The following is a 20380-nucleotide window of genomic DNA, read 5'->3' as shown; positions in this document are numbered from 1 at the left end:
CACACCAGAAAAAAATACAGTTTTGATATTCCAAGAATACGACTTAATCAAACTAGAAATGCTCTACAAATCAAGGGACCCAGAATGTGGAATGATCTTCCCAACCATGTTAAAGACTGTACCTCTCTCAACCAGTTTAAGATAAAAACTAAACACTACCTAATAAATTCACTAACCTACCTTACCCCTCTATTGTCAACCCATGTCTGTTATTTTTTTTTTTTTTTTAATCAACACTGTTTGTCAACCTATTGTATTTGTGCTGCTTTTTCAGTCATGTTCCCTCTTTTTTTTATCTTTATTTGTATTTGTTCTCAACACATTTTATTCTTTATGCTCAATTAGTATTAAGTTCTAGATATTAATGTTTTTCCTGCCCGAAACGCGTTGCGTAATAGTGGCTTTAGGCATTGTATGTACTAGCTCTATCTATATATCGATCCATTAATGTAACATTACTTGTATGTATGTACCTTACCTGAATAAACATATTTATTTATTTATTTATTTATTTATACAAGTTTAACTCTGGGGATATCAAAGAGATATTTATTTCTGGTGTGGTGATAATGGGTCCTATTACATCTGTCCAGGAAGAGTTTCAGAGCAGGATTTGCATTTAAGAACAGGGTTTTGTAAATGTAGTTGACACAAGAGAATTTATGGAGTGAGATTATGTTTAGCATGTTTAGGGAGTTAAACAAGGGGGCTGTGTGTTGTCTGAAAGCAGAATTTGATATTATTCTGATAGCAGATTTTTGCTGGGTGATGATGGACTTGAGGTGGTTTGCAGTGGTTTGCAGTGGTTGAACCCCATGCACAGATACCATAGTTGAGATAGGGATAGATTAGTGTATAATATAGAGAGATGAGAGCAGGGTTAGGTACATAATATCTGATTTTGGAGAGTATACCAACTGTTTTAGAGACTTTCTTAGTTATGTATTGTATGTGGGTACTGAAGTTGAGTCTCTTGTCTAAGAATAGACCAAGAAACTTTCCATCATTGTTATTGCTAATGTTTACATTGTCATCTGAAGCTGAATTGCATTTGTAGATTTGCTTCCAAATAAGATGTAGTAGGTCTTTTCTATGTTAAGTGTTAGTTTGTTGGTTGACATCCATAAGTGGACTTTTTTTAGTTCATTATTAACAACATTACAGTATTTAGTGTATGTGGGTTGGGGTTGGAGTAGATGAGTGTAGTATCATCAGCAAACAATATAGGTTTCAGAATGTTAAGAACATATACATCCTGCCTTCCCATCCCTAGCTACTGACCCATCACAATATACATCCTGCCTTCCCATCCCTAGCTACTGACCCATCACAATATACATGTAGTAGAGTGTTTTCTGTAGGCAATTTTCTAATTATACAATCATATGTTGCCCTCAGCTCTCCTATTTCATACATACTTTTTTTCTTTTGCAAGGGAGTAATTACTACATCTACATTACAATCCTCCCATGGTGGTGTAAATTTTCTCTTGGGCACAGCAATACACTCTGAAATAACATCATACTTAATAACATTAGAACATAAGGTATTCATATATGCTCTTTTCTTCATCATACATTGTTCAGTACTTCCCACCTTTTGAACTGAGAGGACCAATTCATTAGCTCCCCCACCTCTCATTAATCTAATGGCAGAAGCTACATTTATCTCTGCAATTTTATCCCCAATACTCTGCAGATTCAACTCCATCCTGATTTTCTCAATCATAGCATTTCTTGGGCATCCTAAGATAATTCTCATGGCTTCATTTTGTACCTGTGGGAGGTTGGTGCTGGGGTTACTGTGGGAGGTGTACTGTGTGAGGTTGGTGTTGGGGTTACCTGTAGGAGGTGTACTGTGGGAGGTTGGTGCTGGGGTTACCTGTGGGAGGTGTACTGTGGGAGGTTGGTGTTGTGTACTGTGGGAGGTTGGTGCTGGGGTTACCTGTGGGATGTGTACTGTGGGAGGTTGGTGTTGTGTACTGTGGGAGGTTGGTGCTGGGGTTACCTGTGGGAGGTGTACTGTGGGAGGTTGGTGTTGTGTACTGTGGGAGGTTGGTGTTGGGGTTACCTGTGGGAGGTGTACTGTGGGAGGTTGGTGCTGGGGTTACCTGTGGGAGGTGTACTGTGGGAGGTTGGTGTTGTGTACTGTAGGAGGTTGGTGTTAGGGTATTCACCTAGTATATCTTGTTTCTGGGTGTACTAACCTAGTATATGTTGCGTGTGTGTGTGTATACTCACCTAGTCTCACCTAGAATATCTTGTGTGTAAGTTCTCAACTAGTACTCACCTAGTATACCTTGTATGTGTGTATTCACCTAGTATATCTTGTTTCTGGGTGTACTAACCTAGTATATGTTGCGTGTGTGTGTGTATACTCACCTAGTCTCACCTAGAATATCTTGTGTGTAAGTTCTCAACTAGTACTCACCTAGTATACCTTGTATGTGTGTATTCACCTAGTATATCTTGTTTCTGGGTGTACTAACCTAGTATATGTTGCGTGTGTGTGTGTATACTCACCTAGTCTCACCTAGAATATCTTGTGTGTAAGTTCTCAACTAGTACTCACCTAGTATACCTTGTATGTGTGTATTCACCTAGTATATCTTGTTTCTGGGTGTACTAACCTAGTATATGTTGCGTGTGTGTGTGTATACTCACCTAGTCTCACCTAGAATATCTTGTGTGTAAGTTCTCAACTAGTACTCACCTAGTATACCTTGTATGTGTGTATTCACCTAGTATATCTTGTTTCTGGGTGTACTAACCTAGTATATGTTGCGTGTGTGTGTGTATACTCACCTAGTCTCACCTAGAATATCTTGTGTGTAAGTTCTCAACTAGTACTCACCTAGTATACCTTGTATGTGTGTATTCACCTAGTATATCTTGTTTCTGGGTGTACTAACCTAGTATATGTTGCGTGTGTGTGTGTATACTCACCTAGTCTCACCTAGAATATCTTGTGTGTAAGTTCTCAACTAGTACTCACCTAGTATACCTTGTATGTGTGTATTCACCTAGTATATCTTGTTTCTGGGTGTACTAACTTAGTATATGTTGCGTGTGTGTGTGTATACTCACCTAGTCTCACCTAGAATATCTTGTGTGTAAGTTCTCAACTAGTACTCACCTAGTATACCTTGTATGTGTGTATTCACCTAGTATATCTTGTTTCTGGGTGTACTAACTTAGTATATGTTGCGTGTGTGTGTATACTCACCTAGTCTCACCTAGAATATCTTGTGTGTAAGTACTCAACTAGTACTCACCTAGTATACCTTGTCAGACCTTGCCTATACCCTATACAGACCTAGTGTGTGTGTACGATCATATGTGGCATTCTTCCAAGAAAAGGAGTTAGAAATGAAACGGTATAATCAGATCCTTTTATACAACACATTGAGAAAGAATAAAGGTTAAGTGTGGTATCAGTAAGATTTACACACTAGTCCACACTTGCGTGGTGTACAATGTAAGTGGAGGCAGAGTTGGAGGGAGGGAAATGTAGTTGGTGGACCTGTGGTCAGGGTGGCTCCAGAGGTAGGGTGTCAAATTTCAGTGTTTATGGCAGGGTAAGGGAATGGTCGTCGTTGGTCTTGTGATTCAATATTTTCTTGTTGTCGCTAAGTTACACTTTTTCAGGTCTATATAGTACAATGGCCAGTCCTCATGTACCTAGTAATTATGTACCTTAAATTATGTACGTAAATTATGTAATTATGTTCATGTACCTAGTAGCTAGTAGTTATAGTGTCAGTTGGGGGTTAATGGGCCAGGCCGAGTGTGCCTGTGCCCCACAAATATCACCCTTATTGCTGACTAGTTGGTATAACGGCTTTTCCCAAACCTCTCTCTCGCCAGAATTATACTGACATGTGAATATCTTTGGCAGTTGATGAATCCTAAATATAAATAATAAATAAATAAATGTTTATTTAGGTAAGGTACATCCATACAAGAAATTTTTACAAAGATTGGTGGACTTATAGATAGATTCATACATTGCATAACTGCATGGCATAACTGGCAATCCCCTCATAGTGTTCAAGTGAGAACTGGATAAGCACCTCCAAAGGATACCCAAGTATGCCAAGTATGCTGCCCTGAGGAACACCAATGTTGATGGGTAGGGTGGGAGAAATTGAATTATTCACAGAAACATACTGGAGCCTGTCAGTGAGGTACGTAGGATTTGAGGTATTGCAGGGAATACAAGACACTGATCACTGGTCTCCCATTTGGTCCTCATTGCTTTATCTTACTATTATTGAATGTCAATAACCGTATTATGCAATTTCAATTTCTTCTATTGCTTTCTTTATTATGCACCCCATACCCATCCCGTGGGCCGTGGTGTAAAGGATTACAGAGGCACATAATCGGTTCAGGACCGGAACCCTCTAGTTCGTTTAGCTAAGCAAATAACAATGTTTGACGCTAGTTACAAAATTATTAATGTTGTATACACATGTACACACACACTCATACATACATACATATATATATATATATATATATATATATATATATATATATATATATATAATTATACCAGTATAATCTAATAATATATACTGGTCTAATAAAATAATTATACCAGTTAATACTCTCACTCGTTGTGTTAGGATATGTTAGCTTGATAAAACTGACTGTTCATTGTTGAGAAATGTGTTAACAAACAATATATCTGACTTATCAAGACTGTAGCTTGCTTAGCAAGGAACTTTTTTTAAATTTGGGTTCAGTTTAACTACCGCTCAAGGGATGAGTAATTGGGGCATAATAAAGGAACTAAGCTGATAAAATGAAAGATGGGGGATCAGCCATTACACGTGTTAATGACTCTTGTATAGTTGTGTAGTTAAGGACATCAGGGTAAAGGGGTAATGGGCATTGTGGTTGATTGTTCTACCTGGGAATCCTCCACTGTTTTATATCTTATGTATGTATGTATGTACTAACCTAGTTGTGGTTGCAAGGGTTGAACTTTGGCTCTTTGGTCCCGCCACTTGAATACATACACTTGAATACATACACTTTCCATACACTTGAAACTGTGTATGGAATCAGCCTCCACCACCTGTGTCCCCTTGTGCGTGTACCACATGTGTTAAATAAATGTATGTATGTATGTATGTATGTACGTATGTATGTATGTATGTATGTATGTATGTATGTATGTATGTATGTATGTATGTAAGGAGAGAGAGAGAGAGAGAGAGAGAGAGAGAGAGAGAGAGAGAGAGAGAGAGAGAGAGAGAGAGAGAGAAAGAGATGAAGATCGAGACAGAGAAATAGATATAGACAGAGTCAGGGAGAGAATGTTAGACACAGAGACGTATAGATAAGGATATGCAAAGTCAGTGAGAGAATGACAGAGATAGAGCGAGGAAAGAGACAGAGAGATAGGCTGACACAGAGAATGTCAGAAACGAGGAGAGGCAGAGACAGAGGGACAGGGACAGACGGACAGGGCCAGAGGAGGGACGGGGGAACAGAGGGGGAGCAGTGGGACAGGGAGGGAGACAGGGACAGAGAGGGGGACATGGACAGAGACAGAGACAGAGGGACAGGGTCAGAGAGGGGGACCGGGGGACAGAGGGAGGAGAGGGGGGCAGGAGACCAAGAGAGAGGGGACAGAGGAGAGACAGGGACAAGGGGACAGAGATGGATAGGGGGACTGGAGGAAAGGGAGGGGGACAGATGATGGACAGCGGACAGAAAGAGTGGGCAGGGGGACAGAGAGGTACAGGGGACAGAGAGATGGACAGGGGGACATAGAGGAACAGGGGGACAGAGAGTGACAGGGGGACAGAGAGAGGAACAGGAGGACAGAGAAGAACAGGGGGACAGAGAGAGACAGGGGGGACAGAGACAGGGACAATGGGATAGAGAGGGACAGGGGGACAGAGAGATGGAAAGGGGGGACAGGGGGACAGAGAGGGGGAAAGGGATCTGGGACAGAGGACAGAAAATGTGGGCAAGGGGACAAAGTGAGGGACAGGGGACAAAGATGGACAGGGGGACAAAGATGGACAAGGGGGACAGGAGGAAAGGGGGGAGATGTATGAGGGGAAATGTTTGCGGAAGATGGAGAAGGGGTATTTAGAACGGTAAGTTAGAGAGGGGGCAACTAAGGCCCATCATTGAAAAACAAATGAGCATCATTGCAATAGCAGGAGCCACGCACATCTTTAGCCTGCGTTGTTGAGACATTGTCAATTAAGCGGTGTCCAATAGCAGTATCTTCGGTATTTAAGCGTTACCTTAAAAAATACTGGAAATATTGAAAGCTATTAATCCAGATATTAATCCCCTTGTGCAACGCACACAAGAGGCAACAGCTTCTAGCTCTACAAGCCGCAATATAAAATAGAGAATAGGCGATTGTTTTCACTCACAGTGTAATAAACCCACGGACCCACCCACCCGCTGAAGCCGTAAATGCCAAGACATTACTTCCGTTTAAAATTAAGCCGGAATAATCCTCAGGTATGTGGAGGATGTGGGAGGCCTTTGATCAACCACCGACTTCCTGCCCCGTCGACGGGGCCATCAGCCCTCAGTGTGCCCTCAGCCAAAATAATGTGAAACATGTATGTGGGTGTATTAAATATTTTAATTTATTATTTCCAAGATTTAGCTGTTAGCTCTTGGACCCCGCCTTTCTAAGCGTCGGTTGTCTAATGTACCGACTCTCGGCCTCTTTTCCTCCATCATATCTAAACAACATATATTTTTATCTAACACACTCACACATCCCCAAGATGCAGCCTTTAGCAGCTTCCTGACTTTCAGGTTCCTATTTACTGCAAGGTGAATAGAGGCATTAGTGTGTGTATGTTTGTGTCTGTGTGTGTGTGTGTATACGTGTGTGTGTGTGTGTGTATACTCACCTAGTTGTGGTTGCGGGGGGTTGAGCTCTGGCTCTTTGGTCCCACCTCTCAACTGGCAATCAACTGATGTACAGATTCCTGAGCCTACTGGGCTCTATCATATCTGCATTTGAAACTGTGTATGGAGTCAGCCTCCACCACATCACTGCCTAATGCATTCCATCTATTAACTACTCTGACACTGAAAAAGTTCTTTCTAACATCCTAGTGGTTCATTTGGGTACTAAGTTTCCACCTGTGTCCCCTTGTTCGCCTACCACCCGTGTTAAACAGTTTATCTTTATGTACCCTATCAATTGCATTTCTCGCAGCCTGTCCTCGTAACTCATGCCTCTTAGTCCTGGGACTAGCCTATTTGCATACCACTAAACTTTTTCAAGCTTCGTCTTGTGCTTTTTTTTTTTTTTTTTTTTTTGAGATATATACAAGAGTTGTTATATTCTTGTACAGCCTAGTACTAAGTATATGGTGTTTGGCTAGATAAGAGTAAAACTGCTTGTAGATTAGTTTTTCAAAAAATGTTGACAAGTTAGGCAGGATTGATATAGGTCTGTAATTGTTAACATCTGTGAGATCACCACATTTGTGTACAGGGGTAACTCGCTTTTTTTAGGATAACTGGAAAGGTTTGGAGTTCAAGTGACCTGTTGAAGAGCATGAGAATTCTTTGGAGACAATTCCTAACCTATACTTCTTCTCAAGGTCATGTTTTTTATTAATGGGTTTAAGTATTCCCTTTGTAAGCAAGGGATTGTTAAGCCTTTTGGTTATGCTTACAAAAAAGTCACAGGACAGACATTATCAGCAGCAGTTATAAAATTGTCAATAGCAGTTTCATTGTGCAGCCTAAAACTTAACTCCCTTGACTCTAGAGGTATATATATTAGGTTTAGGTTAGGTTTTTTTAATTAAACCAGCCAGGATGAGTGAAGCCATGAAGGGCGTTTTTATTAATTAAAACACCCAAATGTTGGGTGCTTCAGGTGTTGTTCCTCTTGGATGATCTTGTACCTCTCTGTCTCACACCTGTAAGAATGAGTGATATGGTTAAGGGGGAAACAAAGTGCAGGCAAGGCAATGGAGGCCAGTAGTAATCTTAGGGCTAGGATAATTAGAAATTAGAGAAATTAAGTAAGAGAAATTAGCAAGAGAAATCAGGTAAAATTTATTATACTTAACTTTTGTATCATGAGTTTAGTAGTAAATCTTCATCTTCATCATCATCATCTTCACTGTCACAAAGCTCCAGGTAGGGCTCGGAAACATCAACATCCTCTTCCTGGTATCCAAATAAACGCTTTGCATCACTCAGCTTGTCAGAACACATCTTTTGCCCTTGCTTCAAAAGAGCCAAGATTCCACTCTTATTTTTGGTTGATAGGTGCTTCTCTTCAATAGTGTACTTGTTAGGATCCTGTAATATATAGACTATTTAATGGGGTTTAAGACATTTACAAATTTCCCTGAAAATACTAAAGAAATTAGAATAAATAAATAAAGTTTTCGGTAAAAGTTCAAATATATGTAAAACACACCAGTACAGTATATGAAAACCATGGAATTGTCTACCTGTCAAAGTTGTAAATAGCAAGACAAGTATAAAATTCTGCTGGATAAATGTTTATGAAGAACTGAATTGCAACACACATTTAGGCTGTTAGCTTACCTTGCTTAGATATGAAGGAAAAATTCCACATAACAACTCTTCAGTATGTTCGGTTAAAATCTCTCTCTTATTCTTGTAATATGCGAGATAATGCAGCATTTCTTGAACAGTGTGTTGTTGCTCTTCTCTGGATCTCTTCTGAAGCTCCACATCTTCTACTGCCTTCTTTTTTTGAGCAAGGGACACTAATAAAAGAGGAAATTTATATTTACTGCAAGTAAACTACAACTCAATTTAATGTAATTACAGTTTAGGTACTTGCATTATACATACTATACATAGTTTATTGTGCAGTATCAACCTGATAAAAACCTACGGATTATGATACTGCACCTATTTTACAAACAGTAGTGATGATATTTTACTTCAAAAATAAGTAAAGCTTATCCATTATGCATGCTAAATGTTAGTTATCTTGATAAGGCCGAATTGTAACCCCTGATAAAATGAGATGTAGTTACATACCATTTTGGCTATGATGAGGCAATAAATTGTGCCATGGCAGGATACCTTCTATTGCATCCTTTTCACTGAGAATTTCAGAGTTTTCACTATTGTAGATTTTTATGAAGCCTTGAAGCTTTTTCCTATCACACTCATTTCTGTGCCGGAGGGAAGAGCGCATTTTACTGGATGCTGCAAATAAAGTTTTTTGGCTGAAAGTTTTAAAGTTGTTAAAAAAATTTCCTCATCATTTACCTACATAGAAATTATAGACAAGAGCTAAATAGAAATTGCTTCAGAGTTAACAAAGAAATAGTAAGCCTACCTGCATCAGTGGCAATCAGATTTTTGCGATGCCTGATAGAGTCTGCAACTGCCTCGATAGAATATTTTATGTTCTTCGAGGTTGTTCCAGTGTTTAACTCTAACTCCTTACAAATCATTTGTAGGTCAGATCGCCATTCTTGAATCAATGACTTTTGAACATCAAGTTTGTCGATCTCATTTGAAACTGTTATTTCCGTCTCTCTGGCCTATTTGAAAATATAATAAATTTAATGAACAAATCACATTAACCATGATGAGTGGTTCGAACCTATGGGCTTGGCATTCCCAGATGCTTGCTGTAGTTGAATGCGCCACAACATGGTCAAAAGAATTGCAACCTAGGGTACTAATGAACCCACAATTCAATTTTTGTTAATTATGCACCCCCATACCCATTCCATGGGCGGTTGTGCATGCAGTTTCCCATGTACTTGGTCTGTGTCCTCCAGTAGTTTTACCTCTGATGGCCCTTTCAATACACATAGAATTCATATTATTGTGATATATCAATACATGGAGAAAGACATTGAAATGGGGGCATCAAAGGCAGAACTACTGAATGACAGAGACCGAGTTCATGGGGGAATTGTGTGAAACCTGGTTTGGCTTCAGTGGAAGCCTTGGGATCCTTGTGGGTGCAGTAGTACTCCAAGTTGCAATTCATCTGACCATGTCGTGGCGTAGTGAACTAGAGCATGCATCTGAGAGCACTCAGTGCATGGGGTTCAAACCCTCATCACAGTTCCCGTGATATATCACGATACTGTGATTTCTCTGTGAACACATTTGGTATATCTCGGAATCATACATTTAGGTTAATTAAATACTATATACTTTATACAAATTAACCTTATTGATATATTGAAAAAGTTCAAGCAGTTAATTCAAGGAAATGGTCGCTAATTTATAATGGAAAATATATGTAGTACATGATCTGAACACATAACTAACCTATAAATGCATTATAATACCTTTCACATATAAATGCATTATAATAAGTTTCAAAATAAATACAAATAAATAAAATAAATATATATTATTTTTAGTACCTTTCTGAGTCGAGTAACTAATGCACGAGCCAGTCCATCAATTTTTCGATGGTTCCAAAAGACTGCACCCTCTGTGAGTTCTTCTGTTCTTTCTGAGAAAAATATTTATAGCAATGAACATCTTGAAGAGCATAGATTAATAACAGTTTCATAACATACCTTTACTCACCAAGACCAACTCAAGTTTGACCAATATATTCTATGGGTTATATTTCCTTATTCAATATATATAAACTATAATGAAAAAATACAAAAATGGCCACCATATGTTATAGTCGCCAAACAGTTATTAGGTAAAATTGAAGGTTTCTCAATATATAATAAAACTCACCTTAGTTTTCAAGCTCTGAATAGTGCCAACATGAGCTTGAACATCTTCATCTTTGCTGAAGATACTATCAGAATAATAGGGGTTTCTGATACCTCTGCAATGATAATTCAGAAATAATTATTTATTGTCTGTAACCACTATAATATTAAACAATGGGTAATGGGGTATCAAAAAATGTTTTATATGAAGAATTCTGATGCACTGCTAAATTTTACATAAAACAAAAATTTACATGGTGTTAGATAAATAAAATGATGATATGGATGCAATTGAAAGGCAAACTATAAAGACATACTCAGTTAAAAAATATGTCATATGACAATGTATATTTATATGTGCATACTTTATTTATAAGAACATTAATTTGAAGACAATATAATTCATTATAATATAGTGTGTGTAGAGAACAAAAGAATACTATACATTAAGTATCTGTAAAGCACATTTTATTACCTCCCAACTTTGTTGTAACGATACAGCTTCTTGTTGCCATCAATATGTACTGCTAAAGGGGTTTTATCACAAGCAGGACACTCATTGTCAGCTTCTCCTCTAATTTTTCTCAGCTCATATTGCTGGAATCGCCATTCGAAGAACACTCTCTTCGAAGTTATATAATTAATGGGTCCAATCTAGGAATAGAATTTTTTAGATGGTGACATTTAAAATGCATATTATGACATAAGATAAATAAACAAAAAAAACATTCCATTTTGTGTTTGAACAAAATTAAAAACTAATTATTAATAAATGAATATACATTACTACAAAATTTTGATAATTTTTGTATTGAAATATAAAACTGAAAATATTAAGAATAACGGTATCAAAACATACACGCCCACGAGAAGCACCAAAGGATTCCAGTGCAGTGACTAATGCCCGAAATGATGTTCCAGGACAATTTCTTTTTATATGGTGCCATGATTCAAGCAGACTGGTGCTGTAGAATGTGCTGCTCTTTCCTAATGATGAATAGAAACCAGACTTGTGCATGGTCTTGCCTAGTTGTTGATGCTCATATCCACAGTGGCATGTATAGATTGGAGTATAGAGGTCATACCTTCCTGTAGTTTAAAATACAGTGCATTGAGTTGTGTGGCGACTTGCTAAAATAGTGATGTAAAAATTAACATTTATAGCAACAAAAATTTCAAAATGTATTGTGATTCAGGAATATCCGGTAATGGAAATAAAAGGGTAAATTTTAAAGTTTATTTACCCATTATAGTGATGAAGATGCAGAGATTGCTGGAGCTTGAAATTTTAAACTTGCAATCTGTGCAGTTGGGGCAAGAATTTGGTGGTTGGGCTGGTACAACAGGTTCTGGTAACAAAGAAAAGGAAGACAGTTTGACAAAATGAGTTTTATGGAAAAGAATTTCAGACTGAATATTTCATTGTTTCTTGATTGTACAAAATATTGACATTATTCTCCAGATAATGACTGAGAAATTCACAGAAAAGAAACAATCAGACGATTAAATCAATCTATAAAACCAAGTGTCAGGTTTAAACTTTAAGACTTCTCCAAATGTTGTAATGACTGAAATGAAACATTTATTCATTTTATTTTGTTATACCAAGATAATCGTAGCTCTAGACTGGGATTGGGAAGTAGAAGTAATCTCGGAACAAAGTACGGATTTTATACAGGTATCGTATACTTACTCCAGTGAAAGATATTTCCTTCAGGGCACACAGTTTGTGTCGGGTCTAATGGCTCATAAAAGCCATTTTTCCAATATAATCTGTGGTGGAAAGGCATGAGAAAATGTTGCATTTGGTCACAAATGTGACACAAAAATGCAAAACAGTCTTCACATTTGATGCTTGCCTCACAATTTGTACATTGTACACAAACTTTACCTGATGAAAAAAGGGGTAATTATTTATACTAATTTTAAATACTGTATACCTAACATTTTAAACAATCTGAAGTCTAAATGTATTAATAGAGTGTCATTAATATGCATATGATGCTTATTATACAGTATAACCTTAATGAACACAGCAATATTTAATTTACCTTTATCTGGAACACCCAACTCAGACAATGTCCAATCGAACAGCATTGCCCTGCTTTCTCCCCAATTAATCTCTGCATTTTTTCTTCTTTTTTGCCAGTCAGAAACACTTGGCTGAGAATCTTTAATTTGTTCAAGTTCTGCAGCAAGTACTTTGAAATATGGGATTACAAATTAGTAAGAAAAATTTGTAAGTGAAAGGAATGATTAGTATAATATGTTAAACAAAATTTCATAGGCATTAAGCACAATTTTGGTACATAATATTTATGACGTGTGTCCATTAAATAAACCCTCATTTAAATACCAACAAATAATGTTGGGACATACCAACATCAAATGATTCCAAAGTTTCTTCACCAGCTGCCAAATAACTTTGAGTGTACGTTCTGCCACTAGTAGAATAGCCCGCATTTTGAATGTGTGGTGGTGAAAGTATAGCAGGCAGAATGTCTGGGTGGCACATTTGAAGATTTAAGCATGGTACATAATTGCAAATTGTATACAAGTATTAATATTTTCAGACAAATCTCAAGATATTACTATAACTAACTTTATGCTACCAAGCTGTTCAGTGTTATAGTAATTTAATCTCCATAATTGTCTAGCATACACTTAAAAATAGGCAACAAATATTATTGGAAAGTACACAAATAACAGCTGTAGAAATATTGTTAAGAAAATAATAGAAGATTACCATCAGATTGGGGTGCAGCTGGTCTTTGTTTTGAATTAATGTGTGATACATCCTGTATGTTATCTTTTTTCTGTTTCTTGTTTGTCACCTTTATTGAGTTTGGTTCCTCCACGTTTAAGAGTCTCTTCAAGTACTCATTTCTTTGTATCATTGCAGCACGTGCTTTCTGGTACTCACGTTCAAGATGTTCTCTAGTCATCACTGCTATTCTCCGGTGAAATTCTGAAGAGAAAATAATACTGTTCGAAGGAAAAGTACAAGAACAAAACAAGAAAATTATGCTTATGCAAAATTATGCTACAATGTACCTATTAATAATCTTAAAATTTGCTACAAATTTCCTACTTATAATTATGTGTTAAATTATGGACTTTCCCATAATGATATGCATGTTAGTGGCATTACCTATACTGCCTACCTGGAGCCCCCTAGAGAGATAGTGACACAAGTTAAGGTAATCCCTTTAGTAAGGTGCTGGGTCAACATAAATAAGCTATAACTAATAAGGACACAAATCAATATGTTCATTTAACAGTGGTATTAACATTTATATAAATATAGCTAAGAATAAGTTTTTACAAGTGTAACAAAGTGAAAGAAATGTATGAAAATTTTGATGATATATTAAAATGCTCATTGATTGAACTTGTCTTCCTATATATAAAGTATAAAAATAGTAAACACAGTACCATTATTGTTGTCTGTAGTTATTTTTGGAACATCTGGTATGTACAGCATACTGTCAAAATCCGATGATCTATCTGAAAAATTGATTGGTAGCGTAAATATTTGAATTCATTGCATAGCCTTTTATACAAACAAAAAAGAAAAATTGTACAGAAAAGCTAACACAACATTATAACACCTTTCTGTGGTACTTTCTATGGTACAAAAGAAAACAAACCTTAATTATAAAGGAAAATAAACTGACAGAAGAACTATGAATACTGCTGAAAATACTTTCCACAAAATATCTGAACCAAGGGATAGTACCCCGAGATTTGAAATATGAAAATTTCACCCTTACAGTATTTAAAAAAAAAGCAGAAAGAGTTAAGCACAAAACTAATGTCCAATCAGCTAGGTATAACACATCTGCAAGCTCATGGCGAAAATCCTAAGGGAGGGAATCATTTACCATCTTTCAGTGAACAATCTTATTCAATCGACACACCATGGTCTTCTTAAAAACAGATGCTACCTTATAAACCTCCTCACTTTTGGGACATGGTAACATGGTACTCAGATAAAGGGTTTCCGGTGGATGTAGTATACATGGATTATGCTAAAGACTTTAATAAGGTACCACATGGAAGACTAGCAAGGAAATTACAGGTTCATGAAAAAAATTGTAAAGTGCACAAAACAATAGTTAAAACAAAGAGAGCAAAAGGTCATACTAAATGGGAATGAATATGAAGAAATGTGTTAAGTTGAGTACCTCAGGGGTCCATTTTTAAGTCTAAAATATTTTTCATATATTGAACATCTATGATATAGAAAAGAATATAATCTAATCAACCACATCCTCATATTTGCAAATGCCTGGCATTTCACGAGCACTTTGTCCGGGGTTTATATTCTAGCCGGGGAGGATTTACTGGGTTAGGCTAACCTAACCTAACTTAACCAAACCAAACCAAGTATCTCAAGTTACAAATATCTCTGGGAATTCATATTATCTGCTGTTGTAGAATTGACAAAATGGACAGTGTCAACAAAATTATTCCCACATACTCCGTCACTATGTGATGGAGTACACATAGAATAGGGACTGAATTGTCCCTGACAGGGACAATTCTGTAACAAATGTTCTAGCATAAAACTTTGTACAGTTTAGTAATTCCTTACCATTTGATGTACTAGGTAGATCCATGTTTGGTGAAGTTTTATAGCTGGAGCTGGAAGATCCTGTCGAGATGACTTCTTCAAAGAGAATAGCTTCAACACATTGTGTCTTGAGTCTTCCAGTACTTGGCCTACAGTTACCAGATCTGATTTACAGAAACTAGTGAACTATGGAGATAAGATTGTTAATAATATACTTTTTTTGAGATTCATATGACTTGCAGCTTAAAAACCAATCTTATTTTAAAATAGTACACTAAAGTACATAGCAAATTGCGAAATTCGTAGTTTTTTAACTACTTTAAAGCTAAATTCTCAAGCTTTGAAAATAAGCACAATTTGCTATTTTAAGCGGAATCTGGCAACTCTGATTTAGCATGTAAACATTGACTTGCATTCACAATGTAGTTATTTATTTTTCAACAATTTAAAACGAGTTATGAAAATACACACATTGGTACATTATTGCAAAGGCACTATACTATATATATATATATATATATATATATATATAAATTGTTGCAAGTCGAGCAACAAATATTTTACATTGAACAACAAATGAGATTGGAAAAGCAGTATTGCCAAAATAGACCCCAGACACACCCTGTGGGTAGTAATGGACCCCCATACCGACCCTATGAGGGGTAGTGGACCCCATAATAACACTATGGGCGATAGTGGACACTATACAAACACTATGGGCGGTAGTTGACTTCATAGAGACCCTGTGGGCGGTAAGGGACCCCCTATCGACCCTGTGGGCGGCAGTGGACCCCCTATCGATCCTGTGGGCGGCAGTGGACCCCCTACCGACCCTGTGGGCGGCAGTGGACCCCTACCGAACGTGTGGGCGGCAGTGGACCCCCTACCGACCCTGTGGGCGGCAGTGGACCCCCTATCGATCCTGTGGGCGGTAGTGGACCCCCCCCCATATCGACCCTGTGGGCGGCAGTGGACCCCCTATCGATCCTGTGGGCGGCAGTGGACCCCCTACCGACCCAGTGGGTGGCAGTGGACCCCCTGCCGACCCTGTGGGCGGTAGTGGACCCCTACCGACCCTGTGGACGGTAGTTGACTTCATAGCGACCCTGTGGGCGGTAGTGGACCCCATACCGACCCTGTGGGTGGCGGTGGACCCCATACCGACTCTGTGGGCGGCAGTGAACCCTATATACTAATCCTGTGGGCGATACTGTACCCTATAGTCATCCTGTGGGGGCAATGGATGCCATACATATCCAGTGGGTGTTATTGTACCCCATACTTATTCTGTGGGTGGTTGGAGCCCCATACCCATCCTGTGGGTTATAGTGGACCCCATACTCATCCTGTGGGTGGTATTGGACCCCATACCTATCCTGTGGGTGGTTGTGAGCCCATACCCATCCTGTCGGTGGTAGTGGACGCAATACACATCCAGTGGATGGTATTGGATCCCATACCCTTCCTGTGGGTGGAAGTGATCCCCATACCATTCCTGTGGGTGGATGTGACCCCCATACTCATCCTGCGGGTGTTATTGGACCCCTTACCCACCTAACAGGTGGTAGTGGACCCTATACTAATCCTATAGTTTCCAATAATCCACACCATACCATCCTGTTTGCAGTAGTTTACCCTATATACATTCCAACATAACATCGTTTTCTGTTAGCGTTCCTACAAAACATTCTTTAAAGATTTCTAAAGCACAAACTATGGTATATAATATTGATTGGTGAAGCACTTATTCTATGTAATAATTTATTGTGCTTATTATAATTTACTAAGAACAACTAATATTTCTCAAAACAAAACTACGAGCCTTCAATAGGATGTAGCTGATCTGTAATATTATAAGAGCATGGACAATAGTAGGTGAATTTCACAACCCATGTGGGACCTGAAAACTACAATTTTCGTTATAATTGAACCAATCACGACTATTCAGCTATCTACGTTGATGGACGAGTACTGTGAGACGTAAATTGGTACGTGAGGAAGAGTTTGAGCCTTGGTAAAAAAGTTAACTGGGAATATATCACATATGTACTAAATCACATTCCACATATTGACTTTAAGCACTAGTCATATATGTACTGTCTTGTGTGAGAACGGGTTGAAGTCTGAGCTTGGTGTGAGACTTAGGTGTAAGTATGAGCTTGGTGTGAAACTAGGGTGTGAGTCTGAGCTTAGTGTGAGACTAGGGTGTAAGTCTGAGCTTGGTGTGAGACTTGGGTGTAAGTCTGAGCTTGGTGTGAGACTAGGGTGTAAGTCTGAGCCTGGTGTGAGACTAGGGTGTACGTCTGAGCTTGGTGTGAGACTAGGGTGTATGTCTGAACCTGGTGTGAGACTTGGGTGTAAGTCTGAGCTTGGTGTGAGACTTGGGTGTAAGTCTGAGCCTGGTGTGAGACTTGGGTGTAAGTCTGAGCTTGGTGTGAGACTTGGGTGTAAGTCTGAGCTTGGTGTGAGACTAGGGTGTAAGTCTGAGCCTGGTGTGAGACTAGGGTGTAAGTCTGAGCTTGGTGTGAGACTAGAGTGTAAGTCTGAGCCTGGTGTGAGACTAGGGTGTAAGTCTGAGCCTGGTGTGAGAATTGGGTGTGAGTCTGAGCCTGGTGTGAGACTTGGGTGTGAGTCTTAGCCTGGTGTGAGACTTGGGTGTAAGTCTGAGCTTGGTGTGAGACTAGGGTGTAAGTCTGAGCCTGGTGTGAGACTAGGGTGTGAGTCTGAGCCTGGTGTGAGACTTGGGTGTGAGTCTGAGCCTGGTGTGAGACTTGGGTGTAAGTCTGAGCCTGGTGTGAGACTTGGGTGTAAGTCTGAGCTTGGTGTGAGACTAGGGTGTAAGTCTGAGCCTGGTGTGAGACTAGGGTGTAAGTCTGAGCCTGGTGTGAGACTAGGGTGTAAGTCTGAGCTTGGTGTGAGACTAGGGTGTAAGTCTGAGCTTGGTGTGAGACTTGAGTGTAAGTCTGAGCCTGGTGTGAGACTAGGGTGTAAGTCTGAGCCTGGTGTGAGACTAGGGTGTAAGTCTGAGCCTGGTGTGAGACTAGGGTGTAAGTCTGAGCCTGGTGTGAGACTTGGGTGTAAGTCTGAGCTTGGTGTTAGACTTGGGTGTAAGTATTGATCTTGAAGGCGCTGGCAGTAACGTGCAGAGAGCCAAAACGTCACCGTCTCGCCCATTTGTGACACGAGGAGAAAGTTGTGCTGATAAGGACGGCGGAAACTGTCGCCCAAATTTCAGTTTCCCAAAAATGTTGTGTTTCAAAGTGAGAGTTTTAGCTGTTACTGAGAGGTTGTGACGAGCTGAGGTACTGAGTGGTTGTGACGAGCTGAGGTACTGAGTGGTTGTGACGAGCTGAGGTACTGAGAGGTTGTGACGAGCTGAGGTATTGAGAGGTTGTGACGAGCTGAGGTACTGAGAGGTTGTGACGAGCTGAGGTATTGAGAGGTTGTGACGAGCTGAGGTACTGAGAGGTTGTGACGAGCTGAGGTACTGAGAGGTTGTGACGAGCTGAGGTACTGAGTGGTTGTGACGAGCTGAGGTACTGAGAGGTTGTGACGAGCTGAGGTACTGAGAGGTTGTGACGAGCTGAGGTACTGAGAGGTTGTGACGAGCTGAGGTACTGAGAGGTTGTGACGAGCTGAGGTACTGAGAGGTTGTGACGAGCTGAGGTACTGAGTGGTTGTGACGAGCTGAGGTACTGAGAGGTTGTGACGAGCTGAGGTACCGAGAGGTTGTGACGAGCTGAGGTACTGAGAGGTTGTGACGAGCTGAGGTACTGAGAGGTTGTGACGAGCTGAGGTACTGAGAGGTTGTGACGAGCTGAGGTACTGAGAGGTTGTGACGAGCTGAGGTACTGAGTGGTTGTGACGAGCTGAGGTACTGAGAGGTTGTGACGAGCTGAGGTACTGAGAGGTTGTGACGAGCTGAGGTACCGAGAGGTTGTGACGAGCTGAGGTACTGAGTGGTTGTGACGAGCTGAGGTACTGAGTGGTTGTGACGAGCTGAGGTACTGAGAGGTTGTGACGAGCTGAGGTACTGAGAGGTTGTGACGAGCTGAGGTACTGAGTGGTTGTGACGAGCTGAGGTACTGAGTGGTTGTGACGAGCTGAGGTACTGAGTGGTTGTGACGAGCTGAGGTACTGAGTGGTTGTGACGAGCTGAGGTACTGAGTGGTTGTGACGAGCTGAGGTACTGAGTGGTTGTGACGAGCTGAGGTACCGAGAGGTTGTGACGAGCTGAGGTACCGAGTGGTTGTGACGAGCTGAGGTACCGAGTGGTTGTGACGAGCTGAGGTACTGAGTGGTTGTGACGAGCTGAGGTACTGAGTGGTTGTGACGAGCTGAGGTACTGAGTGGTTGTGACGAGCTGAGGTACTGAGTGGTTGTGACGAGCTGAGGTACTGAGAGGTTGTGACGAGCTGAGGTACTGAGTGGTTGTGACGAGCTGAGGTACTGAGTGGTTGTGACGAGCTGAGGTACTGAGTGGTTGTGACGAGCTGAGGTACTGAGTGGTTGTGACGAGCTGAGGTACTGAGTGGTTGTGACGAGCTGAGGTACTGAGAGGTTGTGACGAGCTGAGGTACTGAGTGGTTGTGACGAGCTGAGGTACTGAGTGGTTGTGACGAGCTGAGGTACTGAGTGGTTGTGACGAGCTGAGGTACTGAGAGGTTGTGACGAGCTGAGGTACTGAGAGGTTGTGACGAGCTGAACCTTGTCATCTGTCCTGGACGGAAATGCTTGTGCTCTAATATTTGTGTGTTTTTCTGTCTAGAAGGAAAGCGTCACTACAAAGACATGTATGATACAACACTTGAATACATTTATGGCGTTTCTTTAAGCATACGTTGATAACAAAAATTATTATTCAGAAAATATTTAAAATTTGTATAATTATTTTATTAAATGCTTAATCACTTTATATAAATATATATATATATATATATATATATATATATATATATATATATATGTATGTATATATGTAATATATATATATTATCCCTTATATATATATTATATATATATATATAATATATATATAAGGGATAATATATATATATAATATATATATATATATATATATATATATATATATATATATATATATATAT

General features: G+C 39.5%; 2 protein-coding genes across 3 annotated transcripts; both read right to left on the bottom strand.

Annotated features, from left to right (window-relative positions):
- Positions 1-7823: 7823 nt before the first annotated feature.
- LOC138365510 (uncharacterized) lies at positions 7824-13036 on the bottom strand. 2 transcript variants are annotated; one of them, XM_069325794.1, is made up of 7 exons: positions 12390-13036; positions 11941-12045; positions 11556-11785; positions 11172-11350; positions 10719-10812; positions 10388-10479; positions 9407-9544 (listed from the first exon to the last, which is right to left on the bottom strand). In XM_069325794.1, exons 1-6 carry the CDS (start codon positions 12499-12501, stop codon positions 10405-10407), a joined length of 795 nt encoding a protein of 264 aa, XP_069181895.1. In that variant the 5' UTR covers positions 12502-13036; the 3' UTR covers positions 9407-9544; positions 10388-10404. The 2 variants fall into 2 exon arrangements, with proteins under 2 accessions (XP_069181896.1, XP_069181895.1); XM_069325795.1 differs by lacking the exons at positions 10719-10812; positions 11172-11350; positions 11556-11785; positions 11941-12045; positions 12390-13036 and adding exons at positions 7824-7929; positions 8082-8315; positions 8568-8752; positions 9033-9203 and having other exon boundaries at positions 9337-9544; positions 10388-10556.
- Positions 13037-18541: 5505 nt separating this feature from the next.
- Positions 18542-19987, bottom strand: LOC138365624 (uncharacterized). Its single transcript, XM_069326105.1, has one exon. The coding sequence runs from the start codon at positions 19985-19987 to the stop codon at positions 18542-18544; it is 1446 nt and encodes a 481-aa protein (XP_069182206.1).
- Between the last annotated feature and the right edge of the window lie 393 nt (positions 19988-20380).

The sequence above is a fragment of the Procambarus clarkii genome, chromosome 17, assembly GCF_040958095.1.
Source record: "Procambarus clarkii isolate CNS0578487 chromosome 17, FALCON_Pclarkii_2.0, whole genome shotgun sequence".
NCBI classification, from domain to species: domain Eukaryota; kingdom Metazoa; phylum Arthropoda; class Malacostraca; order Decapoda; family Cambaridae; genus Procambarus; species Procambarus clarkii.
The sequence above is the reverse complement of the archived record's forward strand: the minus strand, read 5'-3'. Positions and strand labels throughout refer to the sequence as shown.

Bases quoted from the DNA above. Each gene is read 5' to 3' on its own strand.
- LOC138365624 (XM_069326105.1), bottom strand. From the start codon at position 19,987: ATGACAAGGTTCAGCTCGTCACAACCTCTCAGTACCTCAGCTCGTCAC.
- LOC138365510 (XM_069325794.1), bottom strand. From the start codon at position 12,501: ATGCAACATTTTCTCATGCCTTTCCACCACAGATTATATTGGAAAAAT. The intron at 12,046-12,389 runs GTAAGTATACGA...CTTTGTTACCAG, and splicing joins AGGAAATATCTTTCACTGGA to AACCTGTTGTACCAGCCCAA. The intron at 10,813-11,171 runs GTAATAAAATGT...TTATCATTGCAG, and splicing joins CGTTACAACAAAGTTGGGAG to AGGTATCAGAAACCCCTATT.